The 27,061-nt window shown below is 40.3% G+C and overlaps 1 protein-coding gene across 1 annotated transcript; it reads right to left on the bottom strand.

Annotated features, from left to right (window-relative positions):
- Positions 1-5,281: 5,281 nt before the first annotated feature.
- On the bottom strand, positions 5,282-26,237 carry YPEL1 (yippee like 1). Its single transcript, XM_035556606.2, has 5 exons — positions 25,847-26,237; positions 22,851-23,133; positions 12,324-12,367; positions 10,776-10,884; positions 5,282-9,710 (listed from the first exon to the last, which is right to left on the bottom strand). Exons 2-5 carry the CDS (start codon positions 22,965-22,967, stop codon positions 9,621-9,623), a joined length of 360 nt encoding a protein of 119 aa, XP_035412499.1. The 5' UTR covers positions 22,968-23,133; positions 25,847-26,237; the 3' UTR covers positions 5,282-9,620.
- Between the last annotated feature and the right edge of the window lie 824 nt (positions 26,238-27,061).

Below are 27,061 nucleotides of genomic sequence, written 5' to 3'. Positions count from 1 at the left end.
TGCTAGATTAGAAACCTGATTAACAGCCTCAGGAGAGATTAGACTTTGCTATTTTGAGAGGGGGTTTTCATTGCAGGCCGCGTGTGACGGCCGGGACAGTTTTATCATCCGCGGGCTGTTTTCTGGGCCAGCGGACACTTCTGTGATCTCGGGGAGGCCAGATGAGGGAGTGACATTTTGCTCTGCTAATAGCTGTGTTTTTGTGCTCTGCAGAGCTCATCACTGGATAACCACAGCAATTACACGGGGGAGTCATATTTACATGTTTTAACTGTGAAACACTGCGCAAACAGGGAAGGATAATCATTAACTTGGGGAGCTGTTAACCTTCAGCGTGAGTTTGGGCTGGCGGAGGAGAGGGCTGCCAGAGCAAAGTCTGTCTGTTAGTAAACACTGAAGGAATGCTGAGAAACCCTTTTGGTTTTGTGTGTTATGGGTAGGCAATTAAAGGGCATTAATTTGTGTCTGCAGCCTCTGTGCTGTGAGAAACTTTTCACCACAGAAAACAGGTAAAAAAAAGGGGGGGGGGGAAATATGGGAAAATATGGTAAAAAAAGCTGACAGACCAAATGGAGTTTTGGTCTGTCAGCCTGGAAGCAGGAGGAAGGGAGAAGACAAAGCACGGTCACAGGACTACAGGGCCACAGTTCGTACACACACATTTTCTGTCAACTATCGTGACAAAAAAAACCACATTACTTAGGCCTGAAACTTGCTGCAGGAGTTTAATCAGTGGCGCAGCGATACGGGAATAGCAAAGAGCAGCCTGGTGTCCTCTGCCCTTGCTACCAGAGCGGGGAGGACGGAGACGTGGTGGCAGTGGCCGCCTCACACTGACCTGGTGGAGCGACTGCCTTGAGGCGTTGGTCCTGTGCTTGGCCGCAGGTTGTTACTGCTGCCCTCGGGCTAACACGGTCTGGAGGGCAAAGAGGAATGGCAGTGAAAAAAGTGAAATGATGCAGACTTTGAGCTGTTATGGATCTCATTAGAAAGTGGGGAATTGAGGAGGGAGAAAGATTTTTTTTAAAAAAGGAGGAAAGGGAGGGGGGATAATTCAAGCAGACAAGCAGTAGCAGGCTTGTAGTCACATCAGCTATACCAGGTAAGGAAGTGGAGCATGCCACCCACTGAAATGGTGCTTATTTGAGCATCGGTGGGAAACAGATGATTAATTCAGGCCTGTAAGGAGATTATGGCGTATGTGTACAGCAACAGCCGCCTGCCCCCGAAGAGCAGACGTTGCTGAGCTGCAATTTGCTCAGCCAAGCTGGGGCTGGGGCTGGGGCAGTGCAGAGAAGAGCTCAGTGCCCCGCAGGAGCATCGCCTCCCCTTCCAGCACAGGCCACCTTCAGCTGGGCCTGGGTGTGGGTGCAGGGTCCGCCCTCCTGCATGAGGCACACACACAGCTCCGCTGTGTTTGCTGCTTGAAGCAAGGCACTGAGATGCAGGGCGGGCTGTAACAGATGTCCCTTTGGTGTGGCTCTGTCCTGGAGCAGCCCCATTTGGGGGCTGCAGAGCTCCAATCCCACCACTCCATCCTACCAGCCTACAAACCCTGCCCTCCCGGCCTTTATGCCACCTGTGTACAGCAGCTACAGGCCAGCAGCTTTGCTGCAATCACATCAGCAGGTTCCCCAGCCACATGGCAAACACTGCCTCTGTTTGTATTTGTTTAGGAAATATGTTTGTTTAGAAAAGCCCCCCAGCCCTCAGAAGCACGTGTTTTACATCTGCAACCCGTTTCCCAGATGTAGCAATCCACCCGGGCCCAGTTGCAAAATAAGATTTTCTCGCCCTTGGCAGCCCTGCTCTGTGTCACAAGATCCCTGACTTCTAATGGGTTTTTAGTTTTGAAGAAGTGTTTGCTCAGCCAATGCACAGAACTCCTGCTCTTATTTATTTTTTTCACTTGAAGTGTTGCAACTGCTGGGAGAGTATTTTTTATTTATTTTTTCAATGATTCATCAGTAGATTTTAAACAACCTTTACTGCAGAATGCAGATGCTTTGATTTCACTTTTAAGCAGACAAATAACTTGAATCACAAGTCAAACACAACTACCACTCACCCTCCCTGATGCAAATCACAATAAATGAATAAATAAATAAAACTTTCACCAGTCAGTAACACCCCCCCCACACTTTGTTGTTCTCTCCTGGAACCATGAGCTTTCATCCTGGAAACACAGGGACTGTCTGCACGGGTGAACTCTTGCTTCTAAGGACAAAGAAACAACAGGATGACTAAAAGAAAGCCAGTGTGTGCTCAGTAATGGGTGTAGCCAAACTCAAAGATGCTTTCAGTTGTTATCTGTTACTATAACCTCAACAGGCTGCCTTATGCAGTGAGATACGTGGCAAAAAGCTTCTACATATATATCACACCAAATAGAAGGGTTAGCAAAATAAATAGCAATGCACTGTTTAATCCACTGAAGTTTTGTGTCTATACAACTTGAAACTTGAGCAAGATTTTTATTTTTTTATTTTTTTCAGAAGTTCATGCAACAGTGCTGGACTCAGCTCCAGGTCCCAAAGAAGAGGGTTTTGCTCATAAATGATTTTGGAAAACTAACTTAACTTTCTCCAGCTGGAAAGTAAAGCAGATGATCATTTCTAAAGATGTCGTAAAAGTATTCTAAAGGTTAAATAACATTTGCACCCCTCCGTATGGGTAAAGGGCAAGCCACGCTGTGATGGAATTTGCATATATATGTGTGTGTGTGTATATACATATATATAATATATATGTCAGGATTCAAACTCTATTTTGAACAAAGACTTACTTTGGCCCTGCCATTGTCTTTGCTTGAACTAGAAAGCTCTGAAGCCTACTTGAGCAAGAAGGGCAGTCAAGCTATGCTATTTACTACAAAAATATGGACATCTGAGCATGCAAAAACCATATATTATTTCATTAAAAACTGAAAAATCTGTATTTTCTACAATAAAGTAGAATAATCGAGCAATCAGATTTAGACATAACACAAGCACAGAATAAACTTGCTTTAGTTGTGATTGTTTTCCTGTTTAGGCTACCTGGAATTTGTAAATAGAGACTTACACACGTCCCATTATGGCTTAACCTTAGCACTACAGTGTTACATGAATGAAGAACCCTCAACTAACACAGGTGCCCACTTAATTACATTTAACATGCACAAAAAAACATCTAATGGAAGATTCCCAACTTTCTGACAAGGCATCTGCCCATCTCTGTTTATCTGGAGGTCAGAGATCCTCCAGGTATTTTCCAGCTGGTAAGAAACAAGATTGGAATTCACATTTTCAAAATTCTGCTGGTAATCTAATTGCTGATTGTTGGTGTTTTTATAATCCCTTTGCTTCATCAAAATTTAATGGGTTGTTACTATGAACATTTTGAATACGAAATCTTTATTACTTTGATTATATCCATGTAAAAAAAGTTTTTTATTCAATTAATATCATGCACCTCTCAAAAAAATGCCATTTTTATTCTTCTTTTCCCCAATCTAGAATGATAATTTTTTCATCCCTAAAAGAATAAAGCCAAGAAAAGGTTAAAAAGAAGAAAAGGAGTTTATCTGAGATGACAGCTTATAGGAGCATGAATAAAAGAAAGGATAGCAGGCCATCTTCCATTTTTCTCAAGATGGAAATATTGTGTTTGATCTCATATGTAGAGCATCCCCACCCCTTTGTGAGATGAAATGATGGATTATTGAAGAGACTGAATAAGCCTGTACTGAATGACTTCATTCTCCACCTCTGTCAGTCGAAAGGGCTCATATTAGATGCACTATTGATGATGTTCAGTAATTGCTGAACATTGAATTAAACCAAATAAAAACCAAATTCCTCCCCTAAATACTACATGAGTCTTTGCTACCAATGTCTTACTTCATTCAAAGTGTTCAAACTCAAGCAACTAATGTTTTGTATTTACATTCTATAAACTCTATTGATTTATCATCAAAGGATCACAACCACACAATTTAACCTGCCTTGGAGTAAACAGAATTTCCAGGAACATTTCATTAGCACTTTAATATTACATAACACACCTATGACTTGTGCTAGTAGGGAAGTCTGATGCAAAACATTTCTTTGAATTTATTTATACTGAACTGCTTTAATGCAATTAAGGACAGTCCTATGCCTGACATGATATAGGAGAGAATAAATCACTGCAATAGTCCCATGCTACAATATTCAGACATTTTAAGAGAAGAAATATTTAGTCTTTAAAATTAATAAAGACAGTTAACCTTTGTGCTTGTAATCCTCTTAAGATCAATATGACCATCTTCTGCTTAATCTTCAGGATGTAACATCAAGGACTTATTGCTGAGATAGGCAGGGAAGACAATTTCAGAGCACACAGTGCTCATGGAATCTGTTTAAAAATATGTGGAGGACAGGACGGTGATCAGGAATCATCTGCATTGTTTTAAGGATGGACTAGATCTGACCAACATCATTGCCATGATGATGAAGCAACTGCCTGTGTAGAGTGGTTGATGCAATACGCTTTAGTTTTAGTAACTCTTGAAACCACTTTCCATAGCAGTCTGTGGCTTATTACAGTTGGATAAATGGACTGTTAGATGCACTGAAGATTGGTAGTGCTTCCAAGCTACTGGTACTAATTAATAGCTGGTACTAATTAATAGCACAATGTCCAATAAGCAGCTAGTGGCAAGCACAGTACCCTGAAGATCAATACAGAGGCTGACATTGTTCAATATCTCCATCACTGACCAATCTACATCACATCCTACTTATTGACTCAAGAGTGGGGGTTTTAGCTCCACTATAATGCATGAGAAAACTGTTTATGTGGTTAGAGGAACTACAGAGGTTCCTTCCAGACAAAGCAGAACTAACAGATTGAATGCCTGTGCTCAGAGTGTGCTCTGCTCTCTGGATGACCAAGATAACGAAACAGAAAGCACACCCACGCTTCCTACCATTCCACTGAAAGTTAGTGTTGGAGTGTGCACAGACCAACTCTCCCTTTAAAAGCACTTTGTTTGCATAAGATCCATGATTAGCTCAAAATGGGCTAGAGCTCTAGAAGTAGGAATACATCTTAACTCTACTTTGGAAAGATTAGCAAAAGGAAAAAAATCAAATGTTTAGATCTTCCAAGTACCTAGTGAATCAGATTCAACCCATACCTTAAAAGTTTTTAAGATCAACTAAGAGCTCTGGGCTTTTCTCTCTGGTCTTATTAGAGAGAAAAAAAACATGGGAACCTAAAACAAGACATGACAGCACAAAAATAACAAGTAACTCAACAAAACAATTGAAAGCTTTTATTGTGATACCTCAAGTAGATACAATATAGTGAAACAACAAATGATGTACAGTATTGCTAGGACAAAACAGCAACACAGCCATGTCACCTGTAAAAGAAAGCATTGTAAAGAGTAAGAAACGAGGCACAACTCAACTGCCATTTTTGACTCCTGCTTTAGGCCTTAAACCGTTTGTAACAGTCCTTTCAAAAGAAACCTCTGAAGTGTCTGTTCCTTTTGCAGTGTTTATACTGCTGGTTGGCTATGAGTCTAAATGAAGTACAATAAAGTGTCCAAAAGGTTAACAATAATTTGACAGCTTCTTCCACTCATCATCACTTGTCAAAGAATGGAGATGCGAGAAATTTGGTCTGTGACTCCCCAGGCCACTGATGATGCCATCTGACTGCTGCGATGAGCGTGCAGAAAAAGCTCTTTACAAGCATTATTCAGAGGGAGGCATCAAGTCCGCCAAAAACGGGACTTGGCATCAACGAACTCTTGCACTATCTTGATAGACCAATAAGAAATATGGATGACCATTTGGTTTATGGGTGTAGTGATGACCTTGTCAGCACCTCTGACACCAGATTTTAATTTAAAGAAATTTCATAAATTGTATTCCCTCTCCTCTCCCACAGATTCCTAAAGGCTACAAGCAGGCGGGGCACACCACTCAGGTTGATAATTATACTAGGCCTTGCTAGGGGGAAACTAGACTGAGTTATAACAGACTTCATTAATACAGTTTGCCATTGTATAGTTTACAGCGAACGAGGGAAAATGGCCCTTCTTACTGGTAGATTAATTACTAGATTACTAAGAGTACACAGCAATAGTGTACTCTTAGCAGACGTGTCAGCAATCCCTCACTAATTCTGCAGCTGATTTCACAGCAAGTTTGCAATTAACAGAATTGTAAAGATGGCAGCACTGCCTTTTATTAATCAAAAAGGTGGTTAGAGTGACCAGCCAAAGAGTAGTCCTAGCGTCTGGAAGCAGACTCAGTCCTGGAATACCACTGTTACATCCATTCTTTTGGACCAAGACAGAGAATGTGTGGTCAGATTACCAGAGTCACATTAAATTATGATTAATTACTTTAGGACAGGTGTGGCTTTAGAGGTTCAGAGGAAGAAAGCTTTCAATACATGTACATTTCTGCTAGCAAATTCCTATGCATCCCAATGAACATTTCTTCTAAGCCAGCTCATAGTCAGTTCATTTGGTCCAAGAAAGAGCCAGCGAGAAACAAAGGTTCACAAAAGCTTTTTGTTACAGTTGTAAAAAACAAAATACAAAATAAATGTTAAGACCAACAATAAAAATAACCAGTACAAGTAACAAAAGTGCTCAAGTTGGAGGGGAAGTAAACTTGCCCAGAGCAAACACATACAAACTTTAAATATAATCTTTAATATATTACAAAAATTGGTTAGAGGGAAAATGCTTTAGTAAAATTTTTTTTCAAGTAAGTTTGTTTTTCTTTCAAATGACTGCTGGAGGGTTCAGTGACCAGACTGACCTCTTCACATCAGCCAGCAGCCATCGCTATCTGGATTCTACTTTCACCAAAACCAATAACAAGAATTCTCTACATCTTTACAAGGGGAAAAAATAATAATTGACACTGCCAAGCAACACAGGAAGAAAATTCACCTATTCCCTCAATAGAATGAGCCTGAAGAACTGTTACATGGCAGCATGAAATTGCAATTCTGTATTAGTTCTACTCCTTCTAAGCATCCACTCTTAAAAGACCAAAAAGGATATTGCTTTGTTTGGTTCTCTTAAAAGCCATAAACATCACATATAGATCATTAACTCTTTATGCCAGCAGTCTGAAGCTCTACGTGCTAAGCACTTGATGAAGTCCCAACCTTTGGCATCAAAGTTAATTAAGGTTTTGGTGAAAATGTCCAGTTTAAAATATAAATAATGCACTGAAGAAAGAGGTTGAATTCCTAAGTAAGAATCAGACTATTACAGACAGCATTAACTAAGAGAGAGCCAAACCCCCAATTTGATAGAGAAAAGTCTTTAATACTTTACATATTTTCTTTAATTTCAACTCTCTACTGAAAAGCAGCTATTACTTTTGTCTTCAGTCCAGTGTACTTCTTCAACAAGCCTGTAGCCAGGAAATAAGAAAAGCCCAAGATACACACACTTTACAGAAGCGTTTTCACAAGTATTACATTACAACTGGACTTTGAAGCCAGCACAAACTTTGCTGATAGAAGTTTCAGTGCCTTTTTTTTTTTTTGTCAGCAACATACATTACAATGGAGGAAAATAAATCTCAAGAATTCCAGGTCAAAAAGATCAAAAGACAGGCAACACCAAAGCCCATCTTGCATCAATGACATTGTTAAAAACAAGACTTTGAAGCTTGATCTTATTTCTGAACATCAAGTGTAAGCCACAAAATCCAGATTGAACACAACTGTACCACCTCAGATCTCTGGACTGAAACCCAACAGCTTTAACTACTTCTCTAATTTTTACATTTTTAATTCATAGGTATAGATCATTACACCATCTGGAATGCAGTTTAGCCAGCCTGCATCAGAGAATGCTTACACATGGGAGAACTCTCTTCTCACTCTTCCTCTCCACAAAGAGACTGGAAAGCTGGTTTTAAAGATCTGTATTGCCCCTACCCATTGGCATAATTTTTTATGCATGACAAAATTTCTAAAGTGCAGTAGAATTCAGAAAGCCTATTAGAGATTCCCAAAAACGTAACAGCAGCAATGGCACCTATGACTAAACTTTGTAGGTGCCATGATATTAGAATTGTTTTTGAAAGAAAATGATTTTGCATTGCAAGGCTTTCATACTGTTCAGTTATAGTACTGATGTAGTGTTAAGGATTTTTTTTCCAAGCATCTTGTCCTCAAGCATTAAATGGATTAAGATACAAAAGGTCTTCAGAGACTGTTTAATTTGAAAATAAAGTTAGCAAATTTATGTAGAGCATTTCGTTCAAAGTTGCTGAGAATGTGCATGCACAAATACCAACAGCTAACATCGTACATACACTTTTTAGATGATTCTCTCATTAACTCATTCCAGTTAAGAAATAGCGGGAAATCAAAAGAGAAGGTAAGTTTCATATAAATTTTTGTTATAAAAATGTACTCGGGGATGATTTAGCCAGCAAACCAATAAACCCCTCCACCCCCCACCCTCAAATTTTAAAAACTATCTTATTTTATGAAAAACTTAGTCAAACTTCCCTTCCCTCTTACTACCCCTCCTTTTTCTACGTGTACTATATTAATTTTCATCTCATAGGCTCTGACCGTTTCTCACAAAAATAAATATTTTTGTTCAAATGTAGCAGAAGCAGAATACCTCAGCAAGCTTCCTTGATATCAACCTCTTTGTCCAGTGCATTAGGACTATACAGTTACATGGAACCAGCCATAAAACTTCACTGATGCACAAGTCCCTGTTACTGGCAAAGGTACAGTACCAAAACTTTTTTATGAATACACCGACTAATTTTTTTTTCCAAAATAGAAGATGTATATATTTTTCTGTCTTTTTATCTTGCAAGCTATACTTTTATAAATTTCTTATCCTGGGAACTCCTTAGGGGATGTGTTGGTCTTAATTGAACATATTCTATAGCATTATTAATTTAAAATCCTTCTCGGGTATTTCATTAAGATATCACCTCTACCATAACTCATCCTAACAACTTAAGATCTGCTAATTTCAGTCAGTGCAACTGAAATATTTTTAAACTGAGCACTGTACCTTTAACCAATTCACCTACAAGATGTACACAGGTTGTGGTACACTCAAATTTAAAAGAGAAAATAATAACTACAATACTGCATCCCCTTCACTGCCAAATACGTCCAAAATTGCTACATATAGGAAAGCACCCCATCCCATACATTCTTTCAGACTGCTCAGACATAGAACTTCTACAGGATTGGAGTGTAGGTGTTTAGGCAAGAAGCATGCACAGCGGAAGGTAGCATTAAAGGCATAGGTCAGAGATAGATGCTAACCAGTAAAATCCATTTTCAATTAGTGAACTCTAGTTTCTCTAGTTTGAGAGAGTTTAGAAAAAGGTCATCCAAAATGTTCCAAAACAACTGTTCACACAATAATACACATACAAAAAGAGGGAACTTACACAAGGAGAAAAGGCAAACATGGCCTGAAATAGCCACTTACACTACACTACTCATTTGTGAGGTTTCAGAGTTCAGTGATATTCTCAGGGCCACTCTAGCCAAGCTCTTCCTTTACTTTGCGTTAGTCTTTGTAAAGCATGTTCCAAAGAGTATTGTCCAAACAGAAGGAAAAAGGTTATGATTCACTCCCAGCCATTGTCTTTTATCATGTGGGCAAGTTCAATGATAAATTTTCCTTCTTTGTATTTCTGACTGCTCTCAAAAGCGTGTTCCTGGAAGAGAAAAAATCAAGAAATACGTTGGGGAAGTAAAGTATTTTAAACATCAACCTTACATTGAAATGACAAATTAGAGGCATTAACATTTATATTTTTGAAGTTGTTCGTGTTCTCTCTGTGTGTATTCTCTCTTTCCTGGATGAGCTAAAAGTTTTCTAATGGATGATGATTTTGGTCTCTGAACTGCCTATATGTAGTCCCCAATACCAAACAAAATCATAAATGCATTAAATATAGGATTCACCTAAATATTTTTTGTAACTATCCCAGACAGTCTTTAGAGTGCCTAACAACATAAAGTATTTAAAGAAAGAGCCATATTTTTTTTTTGAAAACCAGCATTAAAATTGATACACTCCTGATTCAAGGTCTAATATCAGATTTTTTTATGTACTACTATGCAGTTGCCGGGGCCAAACCACTAAAGAAATTCTGATCTCAGTTTTATTTCTTGCTCTTCTTTTGTATTTATTTCTAGACATAACTGTATGTCTTAAAGTCACAATGTGAGGTTAATAGTTGGCACACCAGAAAATATACTGAATCAATAAAAATCCTACATACACCACCGAGAATATAAATGTCAATCACACAGCACAGTTGCAAGCATTACAGATAACCATGCAAGTGCACAGACTACTTTTCAAACATCAGAATCTACTTCACAGTAGTAGTAGGCAGTGAAAACATGCTCAGTACCATTCATCATACTTCTTTTTTTTGCTATATAAACCAACTTTTGAAACCAAGAAAATTAAGACCCATTTTGTGAATGTCTTACATCTGGTTTAGTGTATGTGGTTGGTAATGTTGGAAAAAGATACTACAGAAGTATTAGCTATAATAGCATCTATGCCTCATGCTAACTTTGCTGTCTTCAAAATAAAATTATTAACTGCTACAACGCTCCAGCAGATATAAGAAAGCAAAACATTACTGCCTGATGCATGCAAAAGCACTAGAGCTAACATCAACTAAACCATCACTAACACTGAGCCTACTCAAATAGCTGTACTTCAGCATATAAACACTTATCAAAAATGTAAATATATTGCTTACATATTTCCATCCAAGAGTGGTTTTACAGTTTTCACAATAGATATCTGCCACAGCATGTAAACCTGTCAGAAGAACTCTCTCCTCTGCTGGACCACAGCCCACATTTACCCTGGGAGAAGGGGAAGAGAGAGAGAAATGACTCTACAATTAACTGCATGAGACTGCTTTCTTTCTTACCTGCCACCCACCTTTACTCCAGAACACACACAAAAAATTAAAAAATCAAATATAGGTGCCGAACTTATACACTGCAGTAAAAGTAACGTATTTTGTTACACTTAGCTGAAGGATGGAAGAAAAAAGGGGGGTAATTTTTGTTTTTCAAGTTACTAAGACTATACATCACGCTGTTGGTTATGCCCACTTGCTCCCACCAAAGACACACTAAGTAGTTAAACTTTCAGAGAACAGAACACTAAGCAGTAACTGGAAGCCTCTTCAGTTTTGGGCTTTTCTTCAAAAACAATTTGTGACCTCTACATGTCTGTACCAGTACATCAGCACCAAAAGCTGAATTTAGAACCAACTCCAAAATAGCAGTAAGGAAAAAGCCTCGTAAACATTTCTTTGCTACAGAGCAGCAGACTAAGCCATGATGAACAAACAGCAAGATAAAAACAAATTATCCCATAAAGTACTGCATCAAAATATTTTCTTCATGAATAAGAATCTATGCAGAAAAGATCAGGCAAGGTTAAATGATGATTTTAGACAGTGTTACAGAAGGACAAAATTTTGCAATTTTTGCTCTTTTATTACCAGTTTCTTAGTACTGCAATTACACTGGAAGTCCCAAGTCTCCATTGAACAACTACACATAAAATGAATTTCAAGGATCTGCAATCAAATCCTTTGCAGTTATAGTTCCATTATCCTGGTCTAAAATAGACCAAGACACTTAACTTCATTTCTTTTTCCAAAAATGCTGCAACACAATCAACTGCTGTAAAAATAAAGACAAGAATTCAATCTTGTGTATAAGCTTAAAATGCATCCCCTAGCAAATTCAAAGAACGAGCCTTATATTATGGCAAGGGCGTGCTTAAAATTCCAAAATTGCATAAGGGTCTTTTGCATCTAGCAGGGTTGCAATATTCAAGGTCACTTAAGATGTACTGAGGATACTGGTACACTAACATGTAAATGTATCTAACTATCACATGGAAAAATTCTCCTTTAGACTACAGCAAAGTTGTCTAAAGCAAACTTACAGTCATGAAATGCTTTTGACTTCTGTAATATCTCAGGGTGGCAACTTTTGCTCAAGATAGTTAGCATTACATACAGAAAAGGAATTTTTCATTAACACCCTCCCCTAAACTTTCAGCCATTAGCAGAATTACTTAAAATATAGTAAACTAATATCTGTGTGTGGGTACTTAAAAAAATCATCTCAGTGGCTCTTTAATAACTATTGCTGGCGAGTAAAAACAATGCTAAAAGAAGAGGTCAAAGTGCCTTACACAAATTTCCACTGAATTCTGCTTACGGAGCATACCAAAAAATTACACTCTTAGGTAGTGTGCAAAACCGTAGTAAGATACTTACACAGAATTAAAGAGGTAGGCTCGTCCCTGGCTTCCCTGGAAGGACTGCATTTCAAAAAAAAAAAAAAGAGAAAAGATTGCACTTATTAAAAACAACAACAAAAAATAGTTAAATAATGGTGCATCAACAAGTATATAAACTTAATACAATAAATTATTTAGAACAAATTACAGTAAGTCAAACATTTACATAAATTCTTTATTGTAAGGCCTCTTCTGCACCCAAGTTTTCACCCACTTCAGATTTTAGCAACTGTCTTATATATTGTTCAAAATGAGGCCCATAATGCAAACAAAGCATACTCATAACTTGTCCCTCTCCAACATACCAATTCTCATTTTCCTAGATATCCTTCATACTAAGTAAAACAGTCTGCACTTAACTCGAAAGGAATTATTTCGAACTCCTTTCTCCTCTTCTGCTACACCCAAAAGATGATTTATTTCATTTTGTCATTTGACGTAAGACCAATACAATTCTGGATCATGCATAAAACCTTAACTCTCTATTCAGGAAACACGTGAAAAAATGTATAAGCTTTGCTTTATATTAATAAACTGTTAATCACCAACTGTTATCACCATGTGCTTTTATCTCTCTCACATTCCTGTTAGATTGTGGTCAAAAGATGACTTAAAACGTTCTTGCCTGGGTCTAAGTTGATGTATTACTTCAGAGCAGTAGCACATTTTGAAGTAAAATCCCTAATTAACCACACTTATCAGGGGTTGGGTTGGTTTGCAGAGCTGTTTCAGTGCATGTGAACTACATCTTTGTTCCTTCTGTACCAAACTAAACCAGAAGCTCTTCTACTGTGCACTCTGCAAATGCTAATAAAGATACAGAGGCCGGTACCCATTACCAGATAGCCCTGAGCTACAAGCATGCCTGCAGAACTTGTAAGCAGACTAGACACAAGCATAGGTAAAATATTCAAATCTTACCTAACACATCACTGTTTTATCTGTTGATTTGTTCCTTCTGTATTAAATTACTTGAAAATTTAGACAAAGCAATAATTTCCCAAAGAATATCACACTAGAGATTGTCTTTCTTTCTGCAGTACTGAGCTCCATTAAAAAGATCTCTAAACCTTCTTCCTTATTTTTTTTCCCCACAACTTTCCTTACCTAACCTACTTTCAGTGAAAGTTAGTCATTTTCGCCACATTTGTTCTCAAATGTTTCAAGAATCCTTTAAGTTCTAGTATTGAAGATCAAAGACCAACTTTTCTGAAAGCTGCATTAGACCAACATGGAAGATTTTTGCAAAGAAAATCTCAGCTTGAATATTTTTGAATGCTTTCTTTGGAATGGTTTTAGCAACATTAGGCATGAAAAGTTATAGCAACGTTAGGCATGAAAACATAGGCAGAGGGCCCTTCCTGCAACGGATGCTTCTTCTGGCATGTATTTATAGTTATATAATCAGAAGTCACTTGATGCCAAAACAGATACTGTGCCAGTCTAATGATTAGCAATGGAACATCAATACCGGTAATACAGAATCACAGAATCATTAAGGTTGGAAAAGACCTTCAAGATATCTGGTCCAACCATCACCCTACTACCAACATCACCCACTAAAACATGTCCCTAAGCACCACAACCAACCTTTCCTTGAACACCCTCAGGGACAGTGACTCTACCACTTCCCTGGGCAACCCGTCCCAATGCCTGACTGCTCTTTCTGAAAAATGTCTCCTAATTTCCAACGTGGACCTCCCCTGGCACAACTTGAGGCCATTCCCTCTAGTCCTATCACTAGTTACCTGTGAGAAGAGGCCGACCCCCAGCTCCCCACAGCTTCCTTTTGGGTAGTTGCAGAGGGCAATGAGGTCTGCCATGAGCCTCCTCTTTCCAGACTAAACACCCCGAGTGCCCTCAGCTGCTCCTCATGGGGCTTGTGTTCCAGATCCAATATATTAACTACTTAGAACAGTTTGCAAAAAAAAGTGTAAAAGGAAAACATGTACATAAATGAACACTTTTTGATCAGCAATAACCAGATTATATATAGCACCAAAGAATTTTAAAAGAAATCCACAACTCTGGACTTCTGTGCACAGCACTAGTGGCAGCGTAGTTGTATACAGTGCTTAGCTAATCTCACCTTAATATGAGAAGTTCTACTGGGCAGCCTATAGCGTTAACATTTATGTTTTATTTTAGCAACAATTTAAATAATTAATAAATGGAGATTTTAATTTAGATGAAATAAAACAATTCCATTTTCCACGACAAAAGAAAAAGTACACTCTCCATTACCCAGAACTGCAAGTCTTATTTTTCACAAAGTGAGGAAAAAAGAAGGTTATTTAGTATGGTGAAAGCTAAAATTTCAAATACTAATGACACTGAGAGGCGAGACTCAGTTGAATGCAGTCTGAACAGCTCTGCCAGAAAGTAATCCTTACACCTCCCTTAAAAAACAAAACAATAAACAAACAAGCAAACAAGCACTACTAGTTCATTTATCCTGAGAAACTTCAGACTAACTTCTGTTAGCAGACACTGGTTGATTCATTCGATACAATCTTTCTCACCTGCAAACATGTTTAGAGGCTAAATTCAGTATTTACATGCCATAGAATGAGTGCTTTGTTGCCCAGCTGGGAAGAGTGAGTTCCTCCACATTTACACCACTCACAGATAACTTGAGAGCAACCTGTGACAACTTGCACTGCTGTGCTCTACAGAATTTGCATCTTGTCATTTCAGTGATGTTTTCCCTTAGAATCAGTGTCAAACCATATCAACGTGTCACTGTGCAGTCAAAGTCTGCAATCCATCCATGCACAACTTTTATACACAGGACTGAAGTAAAAGCAATGCAAGGATATCAATCCTTAAATTCCTGGGCTTTTGGCTTGTCTAATGAACTTCTTAACTTGTCAGAGCTTGGCTGCCATACTTTCCCTGCTTACATGAATAGCTAAGGAGTTTGTTTTTCCAAAAAACTGTACTCAAAACCCATAACAAGGTATACATCTGTCGCATACCCATTGTCTTGACCAGGGAGTGTTGATTAACACATACGGCACTCATCTACTAACAGGTATAAAAAAGGTTTACTAACAGAGTTGTACTTCCTGATGCATCCTATTAGCAGAACTAAAGGGAGAACAACTCACTGTGCCACTTGAACTGCTTGCTAAGCTTGTAACTTGGCTATGAACAGAGTATTTTGCATAACCAGACAAAAATTTAATACTGAACAAACATTTGGTTTTACCTGCACTGAGTTTCTCACACCCTGCGCTGCATGATTCAGTTATACTGATATGAATTTTAAGAGACTGACAGGTTAAACGCCTCGTGCGTCAACTCCTCCAAGGAAATGAAAGAGAAGAGCACGTTAAATGGCAAGGACTAACAGGCATAACTGTTCAAACCAGTCTCCAGACAAACTGCTCCTCTGCAGAATAAACATCACCTATGCAAATGCAAACTTTTACTTCATAAGATTTGTTCAGCACTTCCCAGACTGCTAGCACTACACATAAATCATAACTAAACCAGAATGTTCTATTTCTGAGTCTGAAACGTGTCTTATCCACTAGAGAGGAATTAGAAGATAGTGACCAAGCATTAGCAAGTGTGACCAAGTGTCATCAGTAATGACTCAGAGCAAACGGAATTTTTAATTAGGAGCTGAGCAATTTACCAGTTCAACCAAAACTCTCAGTTAAAAAAACTTGCTTTAAGTCTGCTTTTTGATGGTCCTCAATTAACAACCTTGTATTGATTTATGAGTTAACTTCTTCCCTAGAAAATTCACATCTCTGACTGGCTGCCTAGTTCTACAGGCAGCAGACCTATAAGATCCATAACTTCTTCTTACTCCACCTTAGCTGAAAGTATCTAGAATGTCTAATATCGTAACCAAAATTGCTTAACTGTGCCTAGGAACTAAACTAAGGTGGACTATAACAATAGTTTGGTATTATTATAATTTCAAGTCATCTGACAGAACTCTATTATCAATAAATGTTATAGTAAAGAAGCTTTAGAAATATTTCACTTGCACACTAGCACATACTCATGGAATTAGATATGAACTATGCTTCTAAGTTAAACAGTAATTAGCTCTAATACCAGGATTAGCTGTTTTGCCCAGGAGAAAAGGAAGTACCAGTTAAACAGAACACGTATTTACTGCTCTAAGGCATACCTAAGAGCGTGGATGGGGGAAGGGAAGCTACTGAAGAGCTGAACATGTAATTAAATATTCCTCACAGGCAGGATTAATTAGATGCTCCACAGAAAACATCTAGAGAAACTACTAACTTAGCACGTATTAAAGGCATGGCAGGCATTAGCATAAGCTGGTTAGAATGGCATTATCAGTACCTTCCTTAAGGACAACTTGCAAGCGACTCCTAACACCGAAAAGGAGTTTTAAAGAACAGCAATGAATGGAGTCCACAGGGGGTCTTGTTTGTTTGTTTGTTTCATTTGCTCATTTCCTGTCATTTGCTAGAGTTCTCCTTACAAGGGAAGATGGATCAACCTCAGTTAGTATTATGAGCATACATGCAATTCAAAGAAATATTACTCAGTAATTGAGAAGACTGTACCTCTTGGAGGTAGGATTCTTAAGGTAAACCAGAAATACGTAAGTGCTCTGATGTCTGAAATTATAATCTCAGTATCATGCACCAGAGACTGTAATGATCTCTTGCCTCTTCAAGATTTGCAAAATAAATTCAGAAAACAATGCAACACAAGCTACAGATGAAAAAATTTTTGGGAAAAAAAATTGTTTCATTTGCTATTTCTCTCACATCCAACTCTGTGATACTGTCAACAACAGCAGCTGTTCAGCTGCTTTCTAGGCAAGTCCTGGATGATTGATTCCATTACAAATCAGTATTTTTAAACGTTTTGAAAATACATTTCCATTTCACTGTTTAATGATTTTAATAAACAATAGATAAGGTTGCTGTCTAATTTTATAGACAGCAAACTTAAATCCACCCCAAAAACTGCATTCCCAAAGATTTGGCAAATTATAATTTCAGAAGTGAAGGCTTTGTCAGGCAAGTTATCTGGAGTTATACAGCATCTTGAATTTATTTCAGAAATAATTATGTCAAAACACCTGTAGAGCAGAACACTTCCCTTGCACTCTCCAGCTCTTTTAAGCCCTCAAATCTATTCTTGGACATTTTCCAAAGACTACTTCTCTTCCAAAAAAATAGATTCTTTTATCAAAAGACAGAATCCAAAAAAAAAAAAAAAAAGCCTCTTATAGAAAAAAATCACCTGAGTATTTGAGAAATTAGACCCATTTTCAGACTTTTCAGCAGGGAACAAAAACAGCCTTCAAGCACGTGACAGGCCCACCTATCTTTCCAATTACTCCTTACATCATGTACAAAGTAAGATTACCAAATTGAATCAAGCTAAGAGCAGCACATTCACTTAAAGATAATAAACCCTTAAAAAAATCCTCTTGAACTCATCAATTTAACAACAGTGGAGACAAAAACAGAGATGACTAAATAAGGCTGAAGTTGTTTTGGTATCTACTTAAGCTGAAGAATTTTCCTTCTTATCGATAATACCACAGCAGACATACCCGATGAATGCCTTGGAGAACTGAATTTAATCACTAAGATTGTTTTTTTTTTTTTACCCAGGAGGTACAAAGATTTCCCAGTGAAGTCAATGAAAGCTACATATATATATATATATATATACACACACACACACCTTTATGTAGAACTTGCTCTTGAAAATATTGACCCATGTAGCCTTGTCTTTGACTTCATACGACTGTTCCACCCCTGGGCTAGGTATGCTTTGCAATGAATGGAACAGAAGAAAGTGACAGTATTTATACAGGCACCCATATAAAGTAATGCAGACTTTCTTCCACTGCCAGCATTAAGGCATATTATAAGATAAGCCAACAGTCTTTCAAGCAGGTTAACTTTGAGTAACAAAGTATTATCCACTGCAATTTATCTATAGGTTCTAAAGTCTCTACCAGGTATTTGTATCTCTTCAAAATTTGTTGGACCTTGTCTGAATTTTCAAATTATTACAACTTAGCAGATACAAGTCCTTCTCAAGTGTTTTAGAACCTACATTCAAGTAACACCTTGCCTCCTAGAAAAATTAACTACTGCTACTAACCACTGTGCATTCTCTATCATTTACAAACATCACAAAAAAGACTTTGAAAAAATACATTTTAGAATTGCTTTAAAAGCAGCATACATTTATCATTTCGTGGAGGCCACAAAAGCGGCAACCTCTCCCAGACTTCAGTCTGCTAGAAGCTTTCCCTTAAAACTTATATTTTTGGGTTTGTTTTTAATATATTTTTTTCTATTTCTGTGCTATCTGAATATCTCAAATCCAAGAAGTGCCTCTTACGGCATCAATTTTTTGTCTTCCTCTTTTCTGAGGTCTGTGGTTGCTGGCTGATAAAGAGGCTACCTCTCCTGTGTTTGGGTGCAGTCATAACAGGATACACGTCTAAAAAACATTCATTTACTTCTTTTATAAAAAGAAAAGCTGTAAGTCCTTCCCTGACCTCAGAATCTCCTCCCATGTAGAGATTAACATATTCCTTGTGAAAATCTAAAAAAAAAAAAACAACTCAATGTTTAACATTCACTCTAAAGTCTTTGCTAAAGGAGCAAAAAACCCCAAAACTTAGCATACTTATGTTAAAGATGTAAATAAGTAGTGTCTAACAGGCACTTACATCCACTTATTTGTTCTATTATTATGCAATCCTCCAAACCAGCATTTTTCCCCAAGGTGACAGGGGTTATAAATTATGACAACTGCTGTGTGTGCACATGCGTTTAGCTGCAGACTACTGTTTTTCAACACGTCTGCTGGTGACCACTTCCTGGTTTGGGACTCCTGTTTTCTGCTAGCCTTCCCCTTTCCCAAGTTACCCCCTTAGACGCAAAAGGCAGAAGGTTATGGAGTAAAAATATCTAGAAGTGTATGCCCTAATCACTACCATCCATGTGGATTTCAACACATTTTCAGCCCTTTCATAGATGTAAAGAAAAACAAAACTACAGATGAATTCAATTATACAGGTTCCACATTTTTATACTGTCCTAGTAGTTTGCCTTCTTACTTCTAAGCTATTGCTAATGCTCTTGGTTGCCGTTTTACCATCAGCAAGGGCACAATAAAATAAAATAGACCTTCCTGATTAACTTTAAGGCAAGAAGAACCTGCTGCTCAAACAGAAAAGAAATCAGATGAAAAGGTGAATTGTGTATGCTGCCATCCTTGTCATACATTTGGCATCAACAGCTCTCAGAAGGAAGAGAATTCCAAATCTGTACTGAAGTCTGATATTTTGAGGCACAGAATCAAAGGGACAATTGACAGAAATATGTAGTGCTCTCTGCCTTTCCATGACAGACCAACACCACTCATGCCATTGCACAGCTTGTCTTCTCATCTTGAAGTTGAAAACAGTTCAGTATCAGGTGTAACAAATGTTTATACTCTAAAGCACACTTGAAATCTAGATGTAGCTGTTTTAATTTAAGAATGAACCATGCACTTTGGCTTTTTTACCCCTGACCATGCAGAAAAAAGAAAGCAGGAAACAACCACAACAAAGTGGTTATAGCTAGATAACAAGTAGCGTTTGCCTTTATTTGCTGCAGAACAGCTATGACAGTAGGGTTCTGGAGTAAGACTACTTTAGTAAGTATTTTGGAAAAATAGCAAGAATCTGTAGCTAAAAACTCTATTTACTGAATGTTTCCCAGAGTTTCAGCTTTAAGCTAGGCTCTTGAAGTGAGGCAGGGAAGAAAGAAAATAATCAGGTTGAATAGTCCAGTTCTCTGCTTCATCAATAAACCCACAACAGCACAGGAACACAGCATAGAAAATAAGCAGAAGATTTGCACCTCCTTCTTCCCCAGACCACTTCAAAGTATGATCTAGGGGGCAATAACAGTCAATGCTCTTTTAAATCCAAAGGAGCAAAGCACTGGAGAAGTGTTCTAGGGGTTTCAGTATTTGACTACTACTCATTAGCATGAGCATAAACCATGTGTAAGAACTCAAAAGCACAATTTTCATTTAATTTTAGATTGTGTACAATTAATGTGTTATACTTTAGGCTGCTTTAAGTGTTTTTGCTGCAGCTGGGTAGTCAGTATGGTAAACAGTATTTCATAGATTGTTAGAATAAATTGCTACCTTAATCATAACATGCATCAGTAAGAGCACTTCATGGAATATACAGTTTAGAATCTGTTAGTCTTCTTACAGTTCCAAGAGGAATTTCTACGCATTCTCTAGCGTATTTCTTACATTTATTTTCCAGGTTAACCTCTGTTTTCTTTTAAAAGAAATCCACTTTTGTGTCTTCCCCACCTCCTCCTTGTACATCACTAGTTAGTTTTATTATTCAACTCTATCTTTACTACTTCACATTTGTTTCTATCAGAAGAACTTCTTGAAAGTAGGAAAAGATGCAAGTTAGCCTTACAGGAAGGTGTTGGTTTTTTTTCAAACCTATGTTCCAAATACAAGTACAATAGATCAGAATAGTTTTTATTTTACAAACATACAAAATAGATACCTGACATTTAATGTATTTCTCAGTCTCACAAACTTAGAGAAAATATGGACAAGAAATCTTAAATCCACAGAATGTAGGCCAGCTGTCAAATAAGCATATTATCAACATACAAATACAGAAATTTATAAGTCCTCACTGAAAGTTATGATTAAGATAGGATTAAGTTAAAATCCACATCTAAAACCCCTTCAACCTAATTAGAAGCAAATTACAATATTTGTGTTTACTAGATTTTTATAAAAATTTCAAACATTTAAAAAGTGTAATATGAGCATGTGATTTACTTTAAGATCACTTTCAACATTCTTCTGAGCAAAACTCCCAAGACCTCAGAGAAGAGCAGCCTTACAATTGCCACAGTGTTAACTGTGGCAATTTTGTCAGGATACAAAAAAAAAAAAAATCTAAGTCCACTAAAAGAAGAGCTTCCTGCAAGTATGTGTGATTAGGCTGCATTTCCTCAATGAATTTCTCTCTCAAGATACACAGCTAGTTCCTGTATGCACCTACAACCTGAAGTTCAAGAAATATGTAATCCCTTCCTACTAGTTTTTGGCCCAGGACACATGGTAAATGAAGCTGTGTAGACTGCTTGTAGTTTACAATCAAGTGTTGCCAAGATGATCCCTTTTACTCAAACTCTAAGTCAAAATGGAAACAATTCAAATGCATTCATATTACTATCTGCATGTTCCTCTTGGTTTTTGTTGACCTTAAAAAGAAACGAGAACAATCACTATGGAGAAGACAAGGAACTTTTTTCCATTTATTACAAGACAAACAAGTCTTCCCTCATATCATTTTAGATATGCCCCATACATGCATTAAGTTGAGGGAAAGAGTTGTTTAGGGGAATAAAGCAAAGGCAGAGCAGAAGAATAAGCAAGCAATACAGAATAGCCAAAAAACAGTCACCAATTTTACTATGAGTCAATATTTCTTGGTATCTAGGTAAAGATTTAAATGGTTGGAAACAAGAAAAAAATGTATTGAGAAAGTACAGTATTTCCTCATAGCCCTTTAGAGGATAAGTGAGCAAGCATACTTTCCCTCCACTCAAAGAAAACCTCAGTTGAGAAGTGGCAGCTTTCTCACCCTCATCTCTTCAGCACTCAAGAGCACCTTAGTGCTGTTGCTGAAAGCACAAGCAGACAGTAACAGAAAAACAGTTAAAGTCACTAAAAAATTTTATTCAGCAGAACGGCTAATATAAGGAACTTTGTATTAAAGAGGTTTGAAAAGCAGCTGTTCCCCACCACCACACCATTAAGAGCAAATTCCTCAGGAACTTATTCTGAAGCAAAGAATTAGCCAGCTTGTTAAGTATTTACCCCAAAAGTTTTTTTTCCCCATGCATTTCACACACCACAGATCTTTGTTTCTTTCAGCAACAGGTAAGGATAGACATACACTGTTTCAGTGATCCACACATCCTCTAAGTTTAGACAGAGAACCATTTTGTACATCTCAGACTTATCACATTCTTTAGGGACTGGTACACAGCAAAGGGAAGTGTATTTACAGATTCTGTAACATCAGTGGAGAATTCTGGAAACAGCCAGTTTTGTGACTTTCAATCAAATAGTCAAAAATAACCTTTACCTGGAATAACCATAACCAGAATAGTTCCCCCCTCCTGAGATACATGTTTTCTTTCATTAGTTCTCCTTATCTGATTTTGAGATATGGCATCTCACAAATACCTACCTGACAATAGATGGAGGTTGCAAACATGGGAAATATTATATCAGTCTTTATGCCACACTTAGAAGTTTTCAGAATATATCTAGTCCTCATTATGCAATGCCTATGACCCAAGAGTGAACCCAGGAAAGACGCTTTGAAGTATGCATTGGATTTGCATCCCTTATCTACTGGGAGCACTGATGCAATGATAACCATTTTGGTTAAGAAATAATTCATGAGGTCTCTAAAGAAACCACTTGCCTTGGAGATCAATTCATCATGATTGGCTAGATGGGCTCTGCAGTGGATACAGCTGTAGGTTCGGTGACAGTTCGGCAGGTAAGCCTGGAACGTTTTTGATTTTGTCATTTTTACCATCTCTGCTGGTGGCTCCTCACTCAGCTCAGGGCTGGCACTTGAAGAATTACAACTTTGCTGAACTCGCTGACAAAAGAAACACTGGAATATGCAAGCAAAAGCCGTTGTTGTTCTGGAGTGTGTGTGGCACTTTCCACACAAATGACAGAAGAGAAACAGTCACAACCTGTAGGTGAGAAGAACAGAAAAATTAACAGCTTTACAAGGCCACAATAAACTTGTTATTCAATCTTAGACACAAAATGAGGTGTTATACAGAGCAAATGTCTGGCTGTACTACAGTACACTTGTTTCCGTAAAGCCCCTCAAGTTCCATTTGACACAGCAACAAGCAGTTTCTGTTCTACTAGTGGCTTCTACTAGAAATGTGATCAAATGAAAGAAGAGATTCAAATGTTTCTCCATGAAAATCACTGTCCACAATACATCAGGTATACTCTATGAAATGCATGCAGAAGTTACAGCAGAAAGGCAGGGGACTAGAGAACTATTTGTCTTTGACATTCCAGTGGTCAGTTCCAATACAACACGTGACAAGGCATCTTAGAAAAGACTTGCTATGACCAACAATAAACATACAACAGGTATTTACACTGCAGCTTTCAGCTATATCATATCTGACTTGAGTCGAATACCAAGTAAGGTGCTGCCACCCTTGCCAGAGAGGCTGTGTATCCTCCTCTTTCAAGCTCAGAGGAATTATGCCTTTAGGCAAAAACCTTTTGACTACTGTCCTGATCAAAACTAATTAGATACTTCCTTACTCTACCAAAATAATTTTAATGGATGCTGCAGAAACCAGTCAGATAGTAAAAGCTAAATTCTACACAGAGAGTACACAACTGCTTTCTTAATCCCCAGACTGCCTTTAAGAAAGGCTACTCGCACAGAGAAAGTCAGACCTTCCTGCTATGCTGAAAAGCAAGCTTTTGTTTCCCTAAAAATTATGTAGTCTAAATATTCAGAGCAACATTTATTGATCTGCCAAAGGCCATCAGCTACCACACTGCGTGTCAGGCTAGTGAGCAGTCCAAACACGAACACTGCACAGCCACTTATGCCATCAGGTGACAGACAGAGTAGGTCAATAGCACAAGCATAGAAACGAGAGCCAATATAAAGAATTTACACTATCTTGATCCAGCTATTCAAACAAGCATGCAAAATACTTATCACAGTTGTAAACCGTGTGCAGTGCAGCAGTTAACCACTACTATAGCAGTAGGACACTAGTAACACAAACAAAGATAATGAAAGCCACATAAATTAAGAACTGTTTATGGGAAGTAGTCTTTGTGCTTCTAAAGAAGTCTTGAGAAAGCAATCTGTTCAGTAGGCTGCGCACAAGAGGACCACAGCAAGATCTGACGGGCTTTTTGTTTTACTATTATAAGCTAGAGATTCAAAGTGGAAGACTTGAAAACTGAATGACTTGCCACAAAAAAATTCTTACAGAAAGGTTGTACAGGCAGAGGTAAGCCACATAAACAAGACATGGAGCAGAACACGAGCAACACAAAAAGTAAAGCAGCAACAGGAACTAGCTGCCAAGCAAAGCATGTATCTACAAGTCAGACAGACATTTCCAAGTCACTGGGAAGAAAAATACAGATTTTACATTTCATGTGTTTGAAATATTAACCACATTAGAATGAAGAGCCAAACTTATTTCTTTAAATGACTGTATTAATAATTATTGCATTATCTTGGGAAAACGGATATATAATTAGAACTGCAAGGGGAAGAGCAATTACAGAAAACGGCTTGCTTTTGTATAACACCTAGATATTAAGCCGCATTTATTACAGGTAATAAATACGGGGAAGAAATAAACGTGGGGGAAGGAGACAACGTGCAGAAATACAACCCTGGAAGGTACGCATGAAGAGGCCCCCCTTTTAAGCCCCCTGTTTGAACTCCCGCTTTTAGGAAGAGGTGCAGTTCGGGTTCACAGAAACAGAAAGCGAACAGGTTGATATACACGACAAAGCTTTGGCTTTAGGTCACAGCCTGCCTGTCAGCAGCAGAACCGCGGGGTCGGGGCGCGCAGGAGCCGAGCGCCCAGCCGGGCCCCCACCCGCCGGCCCGGGGCGAGCAGCAGCCGCGGGGGGCGCGCCGTGACGTCACACGGGGGCGGGGCTCAGTGTGACAGTGGGCGGGGCCAGCCCGCCGGTGGGCGTGCCCGGCCCCGCCCCGCGCGGCTCCCGGATGTGTAAACAAACACCGAGCGTGGCGGGGGGGGGGGGGGCGCGGAGCCCCGGGCGGGGGGGGGGGGGCAGGCGGCGGGCAGCCGGGCTCTCCCCGCAGAAGGAGCAGCGGGGCGGCGCCGCGCTGGCTGCAGGAGCCCCCGGAGCCGTTACTGTCACCCTTCCACTGCCCCTGCAGGGAGCGCTAGGGACGGGGCCGGGCTACCGGAGCCCCGGGGGAAAGGCACCGGCGGGGCCGGACGCTGCTATTCCCGGCCGGGGGAGATCGGGGCGCTGAGGGCCCTCCCCTCCCTCCGTGCCCAGCGGCTCCAGCTGGCTCCGTGCCCGCGGGCACCCCCGGCCCCGCTGCTCCCGACCCCCCCCCCCCCCCCCCGTTATGTAAGGGGCCGCCCCCCGCCCAGCGCCGGGCGGGCTGCAGGCAGGCAGCGCTGCCGTCACTTCCAGGCGCTATAAATAGCGGCCGAGCCCTCCTCCTTCTCCAGCCAACTTGCCCCGGCGGCCCCCCCTCCCCTCCCCTCCCCTCCCCTCCCCTTTAGCCCCACGCACAGACAGGAAACCGCGGCCCCCACGGCCGGGGGCGCCGCGCGGGGCCGTCAGAAACAAATAAAATAAAGTAAATAATAAAAAAAAAGAGGGAGAGTGGCCGGGCGCCCGCCCGCTCTCGGTACTCACCGCTGCGCCCTGCCGGCTCCGCTCCCCAGCCGGGACCGCGAGCAGCAGCCCCGGGCCCCTTCCCCTCAGGCGGGGTGGCGGTGGCGGAGCAGCCGGTGGGGGGGGGCGGGTCAGCACCGTCCAGCGGGCACCGAACAACAAAGCGGGGCGACTGCGTGCGCGACGGGGAAACCGGGGGGGCATCAGCGGGGCCAGGAGCCGGGCGCGGGTCTCCTCGCCTGAGGGCCGAGGCCCGGCCGAGGCATGGTGCCCGGGGCCGCTCCGCGCCCGCCGCCGCCTTTGTTGTGTTTCCCCCGGCCGGGGGGCGCAGCGGCCGTTAAACGCGCTCCCACCGCCGCCGCCAGCCAATCACCGCGCGCGCGCGCGCGCCCTCGCGCTCGCCCCGCCCCCTGAAGGGGGGGGAGCGCAGAGCTCCGCCCCCCGCGGCTTTGTGGCGGAGGGAGGGGCGGGGCGAACGCGGAGGGCGGGCTCCGTGGCTCCGCCCACCCGCGGTGCCGTTGGGCGCGTGCAGCGAGCGCCCCCCCACTCCCCCCCGCGTTCCTCACCCCCTCCCTCAGGCGGGAAGCGCGCGGGGGGCGGGCGTCAGCGCGGCCCCGCTGAGGGAGCCGTGAGGGGAAGCTGCCGCCGTGAGGGGAGCTGCCGCTGGGGCAGCCCCGAGTGTTCGCCGGGAGGCTTTAAGGTGTGCCACACGGAGGTGGTTGGTCTGTGAGGCGGCTGCTGGAAGTAGGTAAAAGGCCAGGAGATTGCATCGGTCTGAAAAAGTTTGGTGATGGGGGCAAAAAGCGTTAAGAAAAGCATGCCTTGCTGGAGCCTGAGTATAAATAGAAGGGGCTAGAGCACTTGTTTCTGGAAAAGGAGTTTGGGGAAGGGCTCAGTGCTTACAGATATACAATGCACACATTTTGAGGCATAAAAACACATTTGAACACTGAAACGTGATTCACAAGTCGTTTCTGAAGCATCCAGGTCTGTTAGCACTGATCTCATTTTCCTTTTCAAAAAAAAAAAAAGTAAATAAAAGCTAGCCCCTAGTTTATTTTGGCTGGACTCTTCTATTTACCCAGGCTCAGACTGCAGAGACACAAACTGATGAAGTCCATGACGAAGCTGTCATTTACACTTTGTACCTTGAGGCAGGGCTCATCTGTCGTGCTACATAAATACAGCATCAATAAAACTAACTTCACCTCTTTCTCTTCCTGTCAGTACTGACAT

The sequence above is a fragment of the Cygnus atratus genome, chromosome 17 (assembly GCF_013377495.2).
Source record: "Cygnus atratus isolate AKBS03 ecotype Queensland, Australia chromosome 17, CAtr_DNAZoo_HiC_assembly, whole genome shotgun sequence".
Classification (NCBI taxonomy): domain Eukaryota; kingdom Metazoa; phylum Chordata; class Aves; order Anseriformes; family Anatidae; genus Cygnus; species Cygnus atratus.
Note: the sequence above shows the minus strand (reverse complement) of the source record. Positions and strands in the feature narration are given on the sequence as shown.